This window comes from Chelonoidis abingdonii, chromosome 1 (genome assembly GCF_003597395.2).
Source record: "Chelonoidis abingdonii isolate Lonesome George chromosome 1, CheloAbing_2.0, whole genome shotgun sequence".
Taxonomy (NCBI): Eukaryota; Metazoa; Chordata; order Testudines; family Testudinidae; genus Chelonoidis; species Chelonoidis abingdonii.
Window position 1 is genome coordinate 101,975,352 of NC_133769.1, and position 18,524 is coordinate 101,993,875.

At 45.3% G+C, this 18,524-nt stretch overlaps 1 protein-coding gene across 1 annotated transcript in view; it reads right to left on the reverse strand.

Annotated features, from left to right (window-relative positions):
- Nucleotides 1–17,380, reverse strand: part of ISX (intestine specific homeobox) — a 36,304-nt gene extending 18,924 nt beyond the window's left edge. The window contains exons 1-2 of the mRNA XM_032783632.1: nt 17,197–17,380; nt 8,582–8,833 (exon numbers count right to left, since the gene is read on the reverse strand). Of these exons, the coding sequence (XP_032639523.1) occupies nt 8,582–8,833; nt 17,197–17,380 (436 nt within the window). The remainder of the gene's footprint in view (nt 1–8,581; nt 8,834–17,196) is intronic.
- Between the last annotated feature and the right edge of the window lie 1,144 nt (nt 17,381–18,524).

The following is an 18,524-nucleotide window of genomic DNA, read 5'->3' on the forward strand; positions in this document are numbered from 1 at the left end:
CAAAACAGCACTAAATAATGATAACTGACTTTCATACAGTGCTTCTCCTCAGTAGATCTCTAAGAGCTTTACAAAGGCAACTAGTATCATGAGCCCTGTTTTGCTGATATGGGATTTGGAGGGACAGAGATGTTTAGAGACTTGCCTGAGGACACCTGGCAAAACTGCTGATCACATGGGTCCTAAGAAATTAGAGTTGGCCAAATTATTCATTGCAAACAATTTACTTGGGGCTAGGTTGTGACTTGGACTATGCACCCATGCAAGGAAGTAGGAACTCCTCTTGCCCCACGATACAGCAACCCAGACCTCAGGTTCTCAGATGAGTAGGGCTATGTGCCTTTTTAGTTCTTCTGTGGAGCAAGTGGGTAGGAACAGTGGATGGAGGGTTGGCTCCACCTCCTTATTGGCTAGTGCCACAATGTGCTGCTGGTGTAGGCCAGCTGTAACTAACTACCACCAGGGGGAAAAGAGGAGTCGGGGGAAGGAGTTGTGACTCAGAGAGGACTCTGACTCACAGTGCCTCCCGGGGCTACTCTTGGGGTCATGCAAATCACACACAACTCTTTTGCTCAGGGCTGTACCTAATGTCAGAATCTAGCCTGTGATGACTTTAGCCCTTATCTTCTGCTTGGCTGCAAAGAGATCACAGTGCTGCTAATTCCTACAAACATGCTGGAGCACTGGAGTGTTTGTGAAATGCTTGGAACAAGTATTCAGTCCACAGTCGGACGTCATTACTTGAGCGTTGTGACTGGTTGCCTCCATCACATGGTATTGTTTCTGTGTCCCAACTGGATGACAAAAATGGTTGTAAGCTGCTTCCAGCCAGAGAGAATTTGGGTTTGTTATATCAATAATTTCCTTTCTTGCTTCAATAAATATCAGCTACAGGCTTGAACTTTGCTTTCTGTGAATATCTGCGTAAGTCAAATGTTTGTTCTGAGGATGCTCACAAACAATGGCTAATAAAGTGATAACAACAGGCCAAATCAAATAATGGTTTCCAGTCTGGCAAACAGATTTTTACACTGTTTAGCCAGCTCTGTAGGAAACAGACTGTTCACACAGGGATGGGAGTATTATTGGGGGTCTCAGACAGATCCTTCACTAGCTTGTTCTTGCTAGTTGTTATTACTCGCACCTGGAAACCTTTACACATCAGGCACACTTGCTTACATTGCTGTCTCAGTCAGGGTCCCTGCTTCCTCCTCTGCACTTTGATTCTGTCATTAACTTGTTATGTAGCCTCTGCTCTTGCCTAATTATAGGCTAAAACTCTTGTGAAAAACAATAGAGAAAAGACATGCCTTCAGTTTCAAAGTGGAAGTATTAAAAGCCCAAATCCTGGTGTTGTGATTGAAAGTTCTCAGACCAGTTAGCAAAAACTTATAAAAAACACAGAAGACCTTCGAGATAAATTTATCAAAAACACCCTTAACCTACAAATGGTCACATCACACAGGTCCTATTATCAGGAGCCTATTGCCCTATAGCCTCTGGAAAATGTCCTCTATAAATGTACTATGCTAGGAAAATGGGGATTGGAGGAGGGAAGTACCGAACCCTTGCTTAATGGTCTCAGTTTTTAAAAACCGTGTTAAAAAAACCCCAAAACAACATTTATGATATTGAGAAGCTCTGTCTACCTGTTTGCATGCTTCAGTGCCCACTGGCATCACTGAGAGTCGCTCGTGCATGTGCTGAGAATCGAGAGGGGAGAATTTAGCCTTAGTGCCTTCTATTAAATAGTCAGGAGGAGTAGTTAAAAGCAGCATTACCCTTGTAAGAGTGAGAAGAAAAAACACTAGCTTCCAACAGCTCCCAGCTGTACACCCAACACCACATGGAAATATGAATATCACATTGCTACCTGTATATGTGAGTGCTACACCTTAACACTACATATAATGCAGGAATTATATTGGTCTGCAGCGAACTAGTGAGCTAAACAGTGGCAACAAAATGTACATCTAAACATTTACCCTTTGCTTCCCTGTTTGCCCTGTTCATTAGGAATTGCTCCCTTTTGTTCAGCAAGGTGGGGTATTGGTTTTGCCCTGGTCCCAGATCCTTTGGCTCTGGTAAGCAGTTTAGTGTATGCTGGCTGGACAATATTTATTTGGGATTGGAATGGTTTGCAATATTTTATTAACGGATGCTTTGTTGTGGCTGGACAAGCACTTTACACATTTATTAAATATATGAATGTCTTAATAAAGTTCCGGTTTTAGAGTGAAAAACTATGACTTCACAGATGTTTCTGAAATTGGACTGTGTGATCCAGGAAGGGCGGAAACTACAGATGATGAGGTTTGGGAATTTGAATAATATGCTCAAGCTGCAAGGTAAAGAAATGGTCTGTGTCTGACATCAGTGTGGACACTGAGATTTCATAGAACGTAAGCTCTTTGGGGCTGGGCCCATCTTTTTGAACTGTCTTTGTACTGTGCCGTGCACACACAGTGAGGTCCTGCTCCATGATTGGCAGGAGCGGCTCCAAGTTTTTTGCCGTCCCAAGCACAGCAGTCAGGCTGCTTTCGGTGGCGTGCCTGCGGGCAGTCCGGTGGTCATGTGGATTTGGCGGCATGCCTGCGGGAGGTTCGCTGGTGCTGCGCCATTGGCTTCCCCACTGCCGAATTGCCGCCGAAGCCATGGGACTGGCGGATCTCCCTCAGGCGCGCCGCCGAAAGCCGCCTGCCTGCACCCTCACAGCGACCGGCAGGCTACCCCCCGTGGCTTGCCACCCCAGGCACGCGCTTGCTGCGCTGGTGCCTGGAGCTGCCCCTGATGACTGGGGTTAGTAGGTGCTATGGTAATATGTTATGATAAATAGATTTTTATGCATGATAGAAATCCATTCAAGTGTGTGTGTGTGTAACTCTACAAAAAATTCAGAACACTTTTCAGTTTAAATAAAGTCAGAATTATTATCATTCACCAGTAACTCTAAAATGGCTCCCCTTTCCAACCAACATATAAGGACCACGCAGAGATGATGCAAAACATGGCAGGATCAGTTATTCAGAGTGACATGTAAGGATCATGCCTAGTGAAGGCCCCACTTACATATTCCATGCTTGATCTTTGAAGTATGCATTCATGTGATTGTCCACTTACCAGCCCTGTGGCAACCCACACAAAACCTCAGGAGGTGGCTTGTACTCCCCATGTCAGAGCCGCTTTGCAAAATTTGGTGAAAAAATAAAATAAAATAAAACACGTCTGTACAAATGAAAAATCACTGCTGACCGGTTCAGTGGGTATCTGTTAAGATTTTTAGCCCGACTTCTCTGTGGTTAGGCTGCTGTGAGCAGATCAACCCTGTGCTCAAGTCCTTCTGGTGGCTACCAGTCAGCTTCCACCACTGGTTTAAGGCTGTGATCCTAATCTTCAAAGCAAATCATGGACCAAACACCAGCTTCATCAAAGATTAAATTATAATTGATGAACCTCCATGAAAACTGCACTCCTCTGGGACAATGCAGCTCACAAAGCCCAGGACAAGGTGGGTGAGAGCTGTGGACAAAGGGTTCTCCCTCAAGGGGATCAAGCAATAGAACTGTACAGGAGACTAGCAACTCCAGAGTCTGATAGTCTTTAGGAACTGCTGCAAAACTCCTCTCTTTGAAAAGACCTTTCCACCATAAGAATGACACTCACAACACGGACACCCCTAATGTCCCCCTCAGCCCCCACAACTTTGCAGTCCCTCCCCGCACTGAGGAGGCACTAGGACCCAGGTGGTGTCTCTTTCCCAGCCTCATGTGGGCTTGGGAGAAAGCTATAAAGGAGCCAGCCAGAGACTCAGGTTGGTTAAGGGCAGAAGCAGCCAAAGCAAACACCCTGGTTTGTTCCTTGGCCTTTCTGAAAACTCTCTATGAGTCTGAGTGGACTTTCTCTGCCCTGTGCTGATTGGCTGTTTGCTCCAACCTTTCCCTTCCCCCACAGCCTCTCCGCCTCAGTTTCACTCCACACCTGCCTCTTTTACACTCTTCTCCCCAGCCTTGTCCTCCTCAGCTGCCTTCCCTTCAGTTTTCTTTCCCTTTAGCTGATCCCCTCCAAAGTAAAGCCACAAAAATAAAAACATGACACTAATCTGACATTTGCCACTATCACATTGCTCACTCTGCCTGTGTGTTCTACCCCTTCCCACACCCTGCCTCTGCCTTGTCTATGAGATTGGAAGCTCTTCAGAGCAGGGACTGTCTACTAGTCCGTGTTTCTGAAGGGCCTAGCACAGTGGGGCCCCATTCTTGGTTGGTCCTCGGGCACTGCCATAATATACATGATTAATAATAAAGACCCAACACAGCATGACCCAAAATAAACAAACAAACAACATCTTAAAAAACAAACAAAAACCCTACCCCAAGTAGAGTTATCATCCTGGAAAGGGAGAAGTGCCAAAGACTCCATGAAGCCTCCTGAGCACTGTGCCGTTGTTATCAATTTTACATGGGAGGTGCTCAGATCCTGTGGTGATGGGCTGCAGTATGAAACCTTAAGGTAGACAGACAGGCAGAAACCTTGTTCCCTTTCTGTAATGTAACATAGGATACTGGGACCAAGTAGTGCTGCTCTCACACTGATGGGCTAGTTTTCCTGGGAGAGATTTAAATGTCTCTTGGAATGAACAAATGAACCAACTAACTAATCTCCTCGGTGTTTTCCCTCTGAACATTAAAATTACGGATTTCAGCTCACACACATGAGGAAGTAGAAGAGAAAGCTCCACAGTAGCATGAACTCCATCACTTTGCCCATTTTGGGCCAAATTTTTCGCCTGTCCTGGGTGAGGGGAGAACTGTGGGTGATGTTGAGCCACTGAAGCAACTCCTACACCATCCTGCATCCATAGTCAGTGCAAGAGGCATGGCTGGGGGAAAGGAATGTGACCAGGTTGTCCCTGTGCCCCAGCCATCTCCAGTCCTGTAGCCAGCACAACTTAGAGAGACCTTCAGACTGCTCTACCCTGTGCCAGAAGTCTTGCCGAGCAGAGAACAGCACCAGAATCAAGGATGCAATGGTGGCTTGAAGTCACCTTTACTCTGCTGGACATCTGCACTAAGTGCTCTTTTGTGGCAGCAAAGATTGGGCCCACAGTACATACTTAACAGACTAACAAATAATTACAACACTGGGCCTGTTTGTCCACTGCCTTGCAGTTTTGCGTGGATGTACATGGTCACACAAGGCACAAGGCACCGGAGAACCAAGCCCAGTATGTGTAAGGAATTCAGCAAATGCCATACTGGGTGAGACCCAAGGTCCATTCGGCCCCTATCCCTCCTTTGGCAGCAGCTGAGTTTGCATGGAAACTTAACTTAATCATTTCCTGACTTTAGTGTGGTTAAATCCATAACCGTAACACTGCATTATTTAAGGGACAAATCTCAAGGGTCTTACACAGCCAAAGCATTGATTTAAATCAACGGGGATTTGTCTGAGGCCAGCCTGAATTAAAACAGAGACAGGAGCTCAGGATTTGAATTTATTCAGTAGAGCTGTGTCAATTTACAGCAGAACGCTTGTCCCACTTGTATTTCAGTTTTGTATTAGAATCATTGCACTCCTGGCCTGTTTTGATAACCATTTATAGTTGCACATACCCCAATACCAGTTATTAATCATTTCACAAAGAGCCACTGCTATCAGCATTCACACACAGCACAGGCAGCTCTAAAACAGGGTCTTTCCCTATCTTGTCACTTTATAGAATATTACGGTTAGAAGGGACCTCAGGAGGTCATCTAGTCTAACCCGCTACTCAAAGCAGGACCAATCCCCAGACAGATTTTTGCCCCCAATCCCTAAATGGCCACCTCAAGAATTAAACTCTCTTGCCCTGGGTTTAGCAGGCCAATGCTCAAACCACTGAGCTATTCTTCCCCCTCAGAGTCCACTAGCTCAGCTACTAGTGCAAACTGTTCAGAAAAAAGCACTGTGGAATTTTTCACATAGCAAGTAATGTGGCAAAGTCAGTCACATTATAACTGGCATCCAGTGGAGTGGTTAGCAAAATTAAGAGAGCTGTCAGTGTAGTAATTCTAACATATCTGGTCCCAACCTCCAGGATATGAAATCGATGGATAGGAAATCACTTTTCTCCAGATTGGGGAGAATTGGGCTCTCATAAAGGAATATTCTATCTGTTTTGCTCACTCCAGCAGTCTTGTCACTGTAAATAAACTGTAATAAGGCTATAATTCTATTTATTATAAATGACCCAGTATTTCTAACCCTTTATTGGCAGTGGCCATCTTGTGAGACAGTTTTATCACTTGTAATGCTGTTGTGTGATGAGTTCGTAGCAAAACAAGTGCTCACTCCAGACTCAGGATGCGTTCAGGGTTCTGTTGCAGGCATCAGCCTGTAGTCCGTGAATGTGATACTGATCATGCAACCCCATTGTCCTCTTTCTCCCTCAATGCCCCTACAGTTTACCTTTAGAAGTGGCTTGATATTTCTCTCGCTCTCTCATATGGACACACACACACACAGCTGCTTATTGGGGCCTGGAGGCGTCCTTCCCAGATTATCAGGGAGTTCCGGGAAATAGGGTCTTTTGGGTGGGGTCCCAGGTAAGGATTAGTGTCTCCCAAATCAAAGGCTTTTCGGGGGGCTCCCATAGGACAGCAGGACCAGAGGACCCCTCCCCCGCCAGCATCCCTGCTACCAGTGCTGTTGCAATGAGTTGAGATGCAGAGAGATGATTCAGAATCCTTGGCATTGTAGCTAGTGAACCCCTGGGGATTCCCTAGCTACCACACACTGGGGATTACTGGGTGTACCAGCTACTGCATTGTGAGGTAATCCCTAGTGGCTGCCTAGCTACTGCATCAAAAGCCTGCTCCAAAGTCTGCTGAAGTCAATGTCAGTGGAATGGAAGTGCAATGGACGTTGGATCCGACTCTAAGGATGGTGGGTCTACACTTAGTGGACCTTGCCTGTCTGCCTTTCCTAGAGACACTGTTACTGCGTAGGGGAGCAACCACCTCTAAAGAGGGAGCTTCTAGGCCATAGCTGAGGGCAGGAAAAGATGGAGGAAGGCCATCAGCCCCTCTTCCCTAAAAGACTGTACAGCTAAGTGAAGACAGAGTTCCTAGGACCTTTGTGTATGTGTGTACAGTTATGGGGTGGGATTTTATACAAAATCCAACTCCTCAAGTGAACCTGCTAAGGTTGATGCAGTGCCATCCCCTGTGAAAATGGATCCTGTCGAGCCTAATTTGTGTGCACCAGAGATTCCAGTGGCCTCCATTAGAATCCTTTCGCTGCCTACGGTGGGTTTCTACAGGAGGATATGTAGCTGCAGGAACCCTTAGTCCCAGGAAGTGGTAGATCAGTAGACCCACTGCTCTGTTCCAAAACCCAGTTACAGCTGAGATCAGAAGGCCTTAGTTTAAAATCTCCATCAGGAATTCCCACTAGGGTAACCCACACCAACTGTCATCTGAAGTGTCTGGCTAGCTCTAATCGTTTCTGACACTGGCAGCACTCAGTTTCCTGCTTTAATAGTGGTTTAATGTCAGCAGCAGAACGCTAATCTTGTGTGACTAAAGGAGAGATGGTGCTGAACTGGAACGCTGGACCAGAACCCCCCGTTAGCTTTGGGGAAATTTGACGCCAGCTCAGCATCTAGACATTGCAGTTTAGCTTTCCCTCTAACCTACAGAAATGTTTATTTTTAACCACTCAGAGTGAGTTCTTCTTGTGGGCATTAAATCAATGCTAGTGAGACAGAAACTGACTCACAGCTTCCACCGCTGGGCTCTCCCTACATTGCCCTATTACAGCAAAATGGCCTTCTCTGGCAGGGGGTTCATTACAAACTGTGGGCCTGATTCTGCTGTGCGCCACAGTCCATGGCAAAGCTCCCATTTAACGGAATGACAGCAGGAGCCAGCCCTTTCAATGGCCTGTCACAGTTTATTCTGTGAGAAGCATTTACCTTATAAACATTAGAACATGAGCTGAGAAAAACAAGTGGAATTTCAGTGATGCCAGCCCACAATCCCGCATCCTACAACTTCCCTGGCTTCACTCGTTCACACACAGGAACTAAAAAAATGCACAGTCCCCTGCACTGGCATTTTAAAAACACTGCACTGACTTTTTAGGGCTATCCACATACCACTCCTGAACTTCTCATTGCTGCTGCCTAGAACCAGGCCTTCCTTCTCTATTATATGTGGACCTCAGCTTTCTGGTCACACATTATCTAGTGTGCTAGGAGGAAGTTGCAACTTGTTTACTAAGAAGGTCAACGTTTCCCATACAGATACCTCCTACCCTAAAAATATATGTAATGCACAAAGTCACCCTGCTATTGCAGAGCCACCGATTGCTCCTTGCTGCTGTCCATGGCCATTGAGGTTACTCCTTTAGCTCGAGTGGCAGAGCTCTGCTCCTGGGAACAAAGTTTCTAGGTTCTGACCCACCTAGGAGCTGATGTTATGGAAAAACTGTTGTGATGGCTAGTAATGGCTGATATTTAATGGTGACCCCTGTATGTAAAGCACCATAACCGTTGTGATTTCAAGTACCCTTCCAAGAGGTAAGATCTGAGTGTACTCACCATGGAGTGGATGGTCTGCTGGGAAATCACACAGCTGAGCTTCCTCTTCTTCATGTTTTCTCTTGCCTCCTAGGTGCTCATGTACCTCATCTTCACTAAGAAAGGCAGTTGGGCTTGCATCCAGGGCAGTGGGTCTTCTGCAGTGAACTGGCCCCATTGCACTGGCCTTGGCCACAAGTGCAGAGGGTGAGGCTGAGCGAAGCATCTTTGCTGAAGGTAAGGCATTGTCTGATTTCCACATGCTGCTGGCATCTGTGAAGGGCATGGTACATGAGTGCTTTGTGTCAGGGATGGGCACCCTCCACTTCTGTTTCAGTGAAAGCCAGAAACATGGGCACTTAGTTCAGACCAGCATGTGAGCAGGAAGAGAGGTGAGAAATCTGAACTAGTCAAGGAAGGCATTGGTAGGGATAGGCTTGTACCTGCTGAACTGTGGAGCAATGCTAGAACTACATGTTCCATTGGCATTTTCGTTGTGAATACAGGTTCAGGTGAAGCTTTGAGACCCAAGGAACCAGACGCTCTTTTCTACTATACTCTACTTTTTCGACTTTCCAGGCCTCATGATTAGATTTTCAAAAGAGAACCCTGCGTTAGGGCTAGGTGGTCACAAGTTCTCAGCTCCCAGTGAGGAACCTAAATAGGTGGCCAGTTTTTCAAAAGAGGTCAGCATGCTGGAGGCGGTGTTGTTTTGAAAAACTGACATTACAAAGGAAGCTGTTGGATACCAAGTAGTTTCGATAAACCTTAATTAGAGTTTAGAGGTACCTAAATGGGAGTGGATAGGGTGACCAGACAGCAAGTGTGAATAATCGGGATGGTGGTGGGGGATAATAGGAGCCCATAAAGAAAAGACCCAAAATAGTGACTGTCCCTATAAAATTGGGACATCCAGTCACCCTAGGAGTGGAGCTCATTTGAAAATCTGCTTCCAACTGGGGGTACTGTGCTCTTGAACACCAGGCCCTGAACTCTTTGGAAACTCCAAATTCACATTCTGTGAGCATCAGGGCCGGCTTTATGACCCACGGGGCCCAATTAGAATTCTCGGCGTCAGGGCGTCCACTCTGCATTTTCTGCGGCTCCGAAGGACCCCCCACAGCCAAAATGCCAAAGACCCCTGGAGCAGACCTCCCGCTGCCAAAATGCCACCGAAGACCCCTGGAGTGGGGCACCCTTAGGTGCGGGCGCGGGGCCTTCTTCAGTGTGGGGCCTGATTCTGGGAAATTGGGTGAATCTGCTTAAAGCCAGCCCTGGTGAGCCTCTTCCTGGTTTACAAGGAGTGGAGGTAGCTACATGCACAGCCTCATCTGTCCAGAAGAGGTGCTGTAGAGCTGTGTAAGTTTTGTCTTTGACCTCGCTGCTTCTCATCCACACACCTCCGGCAGCCTTGAACTGAATGTGAGTCCGGAATTTACATTAACCCTGCACTGGTGGTAGCCCATCACTCTGGATTCTGGTCAAGATTTTGTCCCATTATCAAGCTACCCCTGTATATTGTACCTTTCCTGTCTCAGCATCTGAGCTGACAGCAAAATGAGGTTGTGCTGAATTTTAATCTGGTCTAGCTAGGTGAGGCTGTTCCCATAGCAGTATACTTTTCACCTGACTATTTGCATGGAAAGAAAATTTGGCTTTTAATATGTATTTTATTTCTGGCCTTGACAAAGCACCTAAAGCTTTAGGCTTTGTGGAGTTTCACTTTGAATACGTTTTACTGTGTTCTGTTGATAATCACCCACACAGTGGCGATAATTATATCATCTTGAGACAAAGGGCCAAGACACAATGACTTCAATGGGAGTTGCACAAAAGTATCAGAGGGCAGAAACTGATCCAAAGAAAATACAGTCAAAAAAGCTTTGGAAATTACCCAAAGCTTCTTAGCAACAAGGGACAATTGTTCAAATGTTATCTTTTCAAATGATCACAAGTCTTTGCAGAGACTTCTACAGACAATCAAATACAGCCCAAGCATGTTGACCTTTAGATCCTGGTGCAAGGTCCATCTCTTCTCTCAAACGTGGTAGGGAGGGAAAGGGGAGCACTGTGTGGGTTGATGTTTACGTCTTTCCTTTGTGGGCCTTGGAAGTTCTTGATGTTGGTGATTAAAATTAGTTTTTTAAAAAAAATAGACTAATTAGAAAGCTTGTTTCTCTCAAAAACAGAAGTTGGTCCAATAAAAGATATTACCTCACCTATCTTGTCTCTCTATTTTTTCAGGTCATTTTATGCAAACAGGAAGGATGGTCCAGTGGCTAGTGGGACATAGAAGACCTGCTTCAAGTCCCTGCCCTGCCAAAGATTTCCTTGTGACCTTAGGCAAATCATCTAGCCCAGTGGCTCTCAACCTTTCCAGATTACTGTACCCCTTTCAGGAGCCTGATTTGTCTTGCGTACCCCAAGTTTCACCTCACTTAAAAACTTCTTGCTTACAAAAGTGTCACAGCATGCTGATACTGAAAAATTGCTCACGTTCTCATTTTTACCATATCATTATAAAATAAATCGATTGGAATATAAATATTGTACTCACATTTCAGTGTATAGTATATAGAGCAATATAAACAAGTACACCTCTACCCTGATATAACACGACCCAATATAAGATGAATTTGAATATAAAGTGGTAAAGCAGTGCTCTGGGGGTGAGGGGGTGCACTCCGATGGATCAAAGCAAGTTTGATATAATGCGGTTTCACCTATAATGGGTAAGATTTTTTGGCTCCTGAGGACAGCATTATATAGGGGTAGAGGTGTATGAAATTTTAGTTTGCACTGACATCACTAATGCTTTTTATGTAGCCTGCTGTAAAACTAGATGAGCTGATGTACCCCCTGAAAGACCTCTGCCTACCCCTAGGTACACGTACTCCTGGTTGAGAACCACTGATCTAGCCTCTCTTTCTCATCTGTAAAATGGGGACAATATCACTTCCCTACTTTATATGGGTGTTGTGAGGAGAAATCCATTAAAGCTTGTAAGGTGTTCCAACTAGAAGTATCTAAGATAGATCAATTCACTTGGGGGGGAGGGAGGAGTAGTTAAAACATTTTATAACTAACATAATACAGTAAACTTCCATTTCACATGCTGCCCCATCCTTTAGTCTTTCACGCACAAAAGATCACAAAGCACTTCACTGAAATGCTCAGATACTACAGAGATGGGCATGATATATGGACCTCAATAGAATAATCATAGGCCAAAGAGGAGAAAGACTCAGAGGAAGAGAGTGACAGATAGCGGGAAGAACACCTTTATTGGTGGAGACTGGAGGAAAAGACTGAGCAGGCAGGGAACAAGCCGTTGTGAGATCAGAGAGGCAGAATGGGGTGGAATTAAGCATACAGAGAGTTTGGAAAAATCAAGGGAGTAGTTTTGCAGTAGGATTGAAAATAGAGAGGCAGTTACTAGGAAAAGAAGGGTGGAGGGAAGAAGGCTGATATTTTGTCTGTAGGAACAGAGCTGGCAGTTAAAAGACCTGGGTTCTGTTCCCACCTCTGCTGCAACTTCTATTGTGACTTTGGCCTTCCTATTATTTGGTGATGCTTCCTAGAAGGAGCAAGCAGTCTGGCTGAAGTGGTGGCAGCATTCAGAACAGCCAATTTTTGTAGGGCATATTCATGAGAGAATTTAAAAAAGTATTTATGAATTTGAGCCAGGGAGAAATTTTCTTTGGCGAAGGCAGCTTTTTGCTGCAGGGATGGTGACATTTCAGCCTGGCACAACCTGAGAGGAGCATTAGTCATGTGCAGAGAAATGGCCTTGACAGCTGGCGCAAAACAGCCTCTCTGTCCTGGCTTCCATTCTCACAGCAAGTGATGGTGAAATATCATCGGGAAATGATTTTTGTCAGCAATGTTGCCAACTGCGGCGGGAGGGTTGTGGGTTTTTTCCCCTCCTGATTCTATATCTAACTATATAAAAAAGTGCTTTTTATGGATTGGGTGATTTGGCAGTATTGAACAGATGGTAGCTACTCAGTTACTTGCCTTGATCTAGCCTCTCCTCTGCAATAAACTGGGTGTAGTGCAGTTATGGGTGAGGTAAAACAACCAACATATACAAGTTTCTCAGGACAGAGGCAGTGAGTTCCTTGATCCTGACTGGGGACTTTGGGCACTATAACAATACACGCATAATACCAATATTACTGTTTCTGCTACTATTACTAACTCCCCAGACCCAAACTTTCCAGCCTGAACTGTCTTGGAAAGATAAAAAAGTTCCCAATGTTGGAATGCTGCTTCCAGAAGTACAGGACAAACTTTTATTTCAGGCCTGCTTCCCCTCCTATTGAAATCAAGCACCCATGAATTTCAGCAGAAGAAAAGTCAGAGTGCCAATCAGCTCACCCACCATAAGAGGTAACAGGATTCTCTCTTTCTGAATTAAAAGGATCTGATGCACCAGTAGTTCTTGGCCAGGAAAAGTTGTCTGACTCGTGGCAGCCTGCTTTGCAGATGGAACCCAGAGCTGTTTGAGGAAGTGGAGGAGCTGATCAGAGGGGAACATAGGGCTAATGACTGAAGTTATTTGGTGCCCCTACAAAAGGTGATGGTTACTCCATCTGGACCCAGTGGGAGGATGGGGAGGGAGAAGCTAAAGACAAAAATGTGGTAAACAGGATGAAACTGGCTTCTCCTTCAGAGGTCTGCATCTTTAACTCCATAGAACTCTTTCAAACACATTCTCTGGCCAATTCCAATGTGCTTTGGATCCCATGCTGCAGTTAAGCGGACATCTGGTGGGAATTTTTGCAAAGTAAATTCATTAAATCTAAGCACCAAGGAACCTGAGGAATAAAGAGCAGATGTTGCCTGATCCAAATCCCATGGAAGTCAACTGAAAGATTCCCATTAACTCCAGCGAGCTTTGAATCAGACTCACAGAGCCTAGCATGCTTTGGGCAGGGGCTGTGGAAACTTTTCAAAAGGTCCTGGCAATGGACTCCAAGCCTGAGCTGCAACATCCATTTCTCTCCCAGAGACGCATTCCGATATAAGATCTGCTAACCCACCTCATTTCTGATCTACTGTATGCACTGTTATTCTGGTCCTGCTTGCCCTTCCAGCTCCTTTCTCCGTGCAGCTGCACCCTGACCTGCAGCACTTCTTACTGTTCCACTCCTAAGCGCTCGCACAGTTCCATTAATGCCATTGATTCCTGACCTGCACCTCTCCTGCCATTGCAGGCCGCTTCTGCCAATACCCATTATGCTGACCTGCAAACCCCACTGCTGTTCCAGTTCTGGAGTCTCCCTACAAGTTTCTCAGTGCACTGCAGTTCCCACCTGACCAGCAGTAACCCAAATCAGGAGTGGGCTGGGTTATTATGTAACATGCCCCAGGCCGGTGTTATGTGGCATAAGGTTGAGTGACTTTGATGAAACACAGTAATTATCCTGAAATGTACAGCCGAGGGTGTCACTGCTGTTATGAAATAAACCTTACATGGAAAAAACTGGTGGTTCTGCTGGAGAAATGGAAGGGCAATTAACTCATGTATCTCCTTGGTGTTGTTAACGTGCATGCAATGTCACTGCCTGCCAATCAAAAGCTTCATTTCTGTCCTGCATTTTAAAGCCACTTGATCAAGGATGGGAGTGAAGTGGAACAAACAACACCAACAAACCCACTTGATATATTTATGGAGAGGAGGGTACATCTATATAATTTACATAGCTTGTCCATGTTTCAGTGATTAATTAGTTTGTGTGTGCATTGAAAGAATTAAGTAGTATCTTTATTTAAAGTATATATTTTATATTGCCATAAACATATGGGTAATGCCATTAATTTAGCACACAACAGATGTGCAGACTCTATTATTGTTTTTCGGTAGTGGGCTGAAGAGTCATCACATTCTCTCTCCAGCCACCTTCGGTTTCTAAGCTGATAAAATTTCCTCTGCTTGCACTTGAGTTTTTTTTTTAAAACAAAAAGGAAAAACAAATTACAATTCATCAAGTCAAGGGATGGGCCTTGCTGTGCTGGCTTCATCATTTCCAAGTTGAACAACTGACTGGGCTCTTGGCTGGAACTGTTTGGGGTGAAAATGTGTTTGTAGTGACATGCAGTAATGAAATCCCTGACATCCTTGGAGTCCTCTGCAAGGACTTGTCATAGCTAGGACTGGGATTTGACAAGCTCAACAGGGATGCAAATTGAAACAGAGGTGGGTTACTCCAATGCCCGCCTCAGTTCCAGAGACGCCAGAGTTAAGACATAAAGGTCTAGTCTACACTGTGGAAATTGACTGTGTTGCATGTTCCACTTACAACACAGAAGAGCCCAACATTGTTAAAATGGAGTTCAGCCCGGCTGTATGGATGGGACTGCATTGGTTTGTAAGCATGTTTCAGAACTGAGCTAAAGAACAGGCTTTAGCATGATTCATGGCTATGGTTACAGCAGGGTATGATGCTGGCAATTCTTAGGAAATCTACCACCGGTGCACTACAGCCAGTGGTATAGACAGTGGGGATGCTAATAGAGACAGGCCACTGGAGTTTTTACCACCATCGATGACAATGATAAAAAATTGGTGGCTGATTGACATTAGTGTTTCCACCGTCACTGGTGGAGCTGTCCTAGTGGTCGAGCCATGACAGAGGACATCTCAGATGCTCACAGCAGAGATGCAGTCTGAAAGAGCAGACCAAGTTTTAACCAGGCCCGAACATGATAGATATTTTTGTGTAAAAGGGGCCAAAATTCCAGTGTATGATTGAGTTTAACCATTGTGTTAAGTATGGTTAACACTCAGCTGCAGCCAAACTGGATTCCAACACAGTTGGTCAACAAGTGTGGACAGAGGAAAAGTGTGTTAGGCTAGAACACATTTTGTGAATATCATTCTAAATCCCTACCTAAGCCAGCTGTGCTGCCTTGGTTTGGTCCAGTTCACACTGGCCATCCAAGATGTATTAAAACCTACTTTGGACCCAAAAGAGTGGAAATCTTGCTGGAGCACAGTTCTTATTTAGACCGTAAGTTCTTTGGGGGCCATGGAATGTCTCTTACTACGTGTCTGTACAGTGCTTAGTGCAGGGTTTCTCAAACAGGGGTCGCCGCTTCTGTAGGGAAAGCCCCTGGTGGGCCGGGCCGATGTGTTTACCCGTCTGCAGGTCTGGCCGATTGCGGCTCCCACTGGCCACAGATTGCTGCTCTGGGCCAGTGGGGGAGGCAGGAAGTGGCGGCCAGTAAGTCCCTCGGCCTGCACCACTTCCAGCAACTACCATTGGCCCGGAGCAGCAATCTGCGGCCAGTGGGAGCCGTGATCGACTGGACCTGCGGACGGGGCAGGTAAATACACTGGCCCAGGCCGCCAAGGGCTTTCCCTACAGAAAGCGGAGACCCCTGTTTGAGAAGCCCTGGCTTAGTGCAACAGGGCCCTGACCCATGACTGGTATCTCTGTGTGCTATTGCATTACAAACAATAAATCATAATTATTAACCTCTGTTGTAAGGTATGTCAATGTGGACGAACTACAGCTGGTCAAAAAAAGAGCTGTTTTTTGACAAAGAATTGGGTATTTATTTCTTTTGGTGGAAAGTGGCTGCTTTCTGCAGAAAATTTCAACTTTTTTTGTCGAAAACCCGAACAATCAAAAATGTTGATTTTCAATCTTTTCAACAAAAAGTTGAAATTTTCTGCCGGAACAAAATAGTCATTTCTGATTAGCTCTACGCCAAATGGACCAGAGTCAAGTAAATGAGAGTTAAGAAGGCCAACACACTTGCTGTTCTGCAGCACTGGAAGTATGCTTGTGTTTGCTGCTACCTAGCTCGCTCCAGGAGTTTATGAAGGAGCCTGTCTGTCTCCCATGATAAAGAGAGATTTTAAAGAAAAAGTGCTTTCTTTTCCTGAGTTCTAGTAATTGACTTCCAACAACACTTAGCTACCTTTTCCTTACAGTCCATTGGTCCTGTTTGAATCTGGGCAGTTGAGTTTATCATGGCAAGGCATCTGCATGGGATTTGGCTCTAATGGAAAAAATCTGGTCCTGGTATGCACCTGGTTGCATTAGGTCTGAATTTGGCCCTCAGGCCTTTTTTACAGGAGGAGGAGATGTTTATCTGAAGTAAATAATATGGAGATTTTTTTGAGGTGAAAGGTCCCAGGGTATTTTATTGGATTGTAATTTCCAGGTGTTCTTGGACTTCACACTGTTGCTATGCACAGGTCACATAGGCCCAGGTCTCTCAAAGGTATTTGTATACATAACTCCCACTGAAATCAGGTGAGACTTCAAATCAATGGGAGTTAGGCATCTAAATACCTTTGAGGATCTGGGTCATTGTTTCTTGCCTGTTCAAATAGTGCATCTCTCTGTCCTGAGGCTCTTGAGACTTTGTGGCATACTGAATGCCTCAAAGGGGTGGCAGTAGGTGGCCATGGCTATAAGCAAAGTAATTCTCCAAAATCTTTTTGGTTTCAAGTTAAGATTATATTCGTATGTGTGTATCAAATATGCTGGGCCTGACACTCTCCCGACCGATGAATTCCCAGATTTCTGCAAGGGCACAACAGTACAAATTCTACTTAGTCACACCAAACAACTTAGAAAGAGGGAAAGTTTTCATTAAGTAGTAGAAATGGTGCTTACCCAGGGCAAGTTCCAGCTGTAGCCCTGATCCCATGGCTGGAGCTGCTTTGGCATGGCTCCGGCTAGTCCTTGGTGTACTGTTTAGGCAGGTCCTAGCAGAGGGTTTCTTTAAGATCTCTTCAATAGAAAAAGACAGAGCAGGCTTCCCCCGACTGCCACATTCCCCAGAGTCACACATCTTCATCCCACTAGGAGGAAAGAAGACCAACTCCAAATCTCTTTTTGGGTGCAAAAGGGAAGAAAAAAGCCTCTACCCTGAAGCGCTCTCTGCTGCTTGCTTATTCCAACAGCAATACAGGTGAGTGAGTGTATTCCTCTCCTTACCGGCACCCTTCTGAACTAAATCAGTGGCAGAGGGAGCAATGGAGACCACTAGTGTTTGAGAGCGCCCACACCCTCACTTTCTGATCCCAGGAGCCCACTTCAAGGCCAAGAATAGCTCCTGAGTATCTAGCAAAGTAACACCAGATGACGATTGGGAAAAAAATCTAAACAGCTCCCAAACCGCTGCAGCTTTAAAGGACTCTGCACAATCTCATTGTAATCCCAGGATGAGGAGTGTTCCCTGCAGAGTCATGGCAAAAATGCCCAGGAAAGAGTCACTTCGCTTAGGTGAATAATGTTTGTGAGGCGATTATCTTCCTTTTCGCTTTTCCACAAGAATCGGTTAGAAGTCCCAGTATCTTTTTTCTTATACTAGTATGACTTGAGAAAATAACTGAATGCTAAGTCAATGCATTCCTTTGTGCCCAGTTACTAACAGAAGGGGCACAATGAAAACTTTCCAGAAATATTAGACCATCTCATGCAGAGAGAAAAGGACTTTCCCCAGCCTGTAACTTGCAGGTTTACTGCTGCCCTTTCAGCCACAATCTTTGAGTCAGATTTTCTCCTCTTCCAAACACAGAACCCTTTGAAACTTCCACATAGGCCCTTGTCAGCGTCTTCCCTTCAAACCAGGCATGCCAGAAGGAGAAATCCCTGACAATCCGCCTGCACAAAAGTACTCTCCTTTTTCTCAGCTCTGGACCAGGGTTGGTTGAGGAACCTCCCACGAGTTGTCTCCTCCTTCCAGCTGGGTGTCTAAACCAGGGGGAGAATTCCCTGGATAACGCTGAAGAGTTCCAGTTATTCCCCTCTGCCCCCTTCTTTGTTCTCATTAACCTTTATTTAACGAAAAATATGCAATTGGTCCAACTTTTTTTAACCTTGGTAAATCCTCCTGGGATTGCCCCTTGCCTCTTACATTTTTCTAGGTCTGGCTCCCTTTTTCTGCTTGTTCCCCTTTTGTGCTTTCCTTATCTGTCTCCTATAATTATATCGACAGG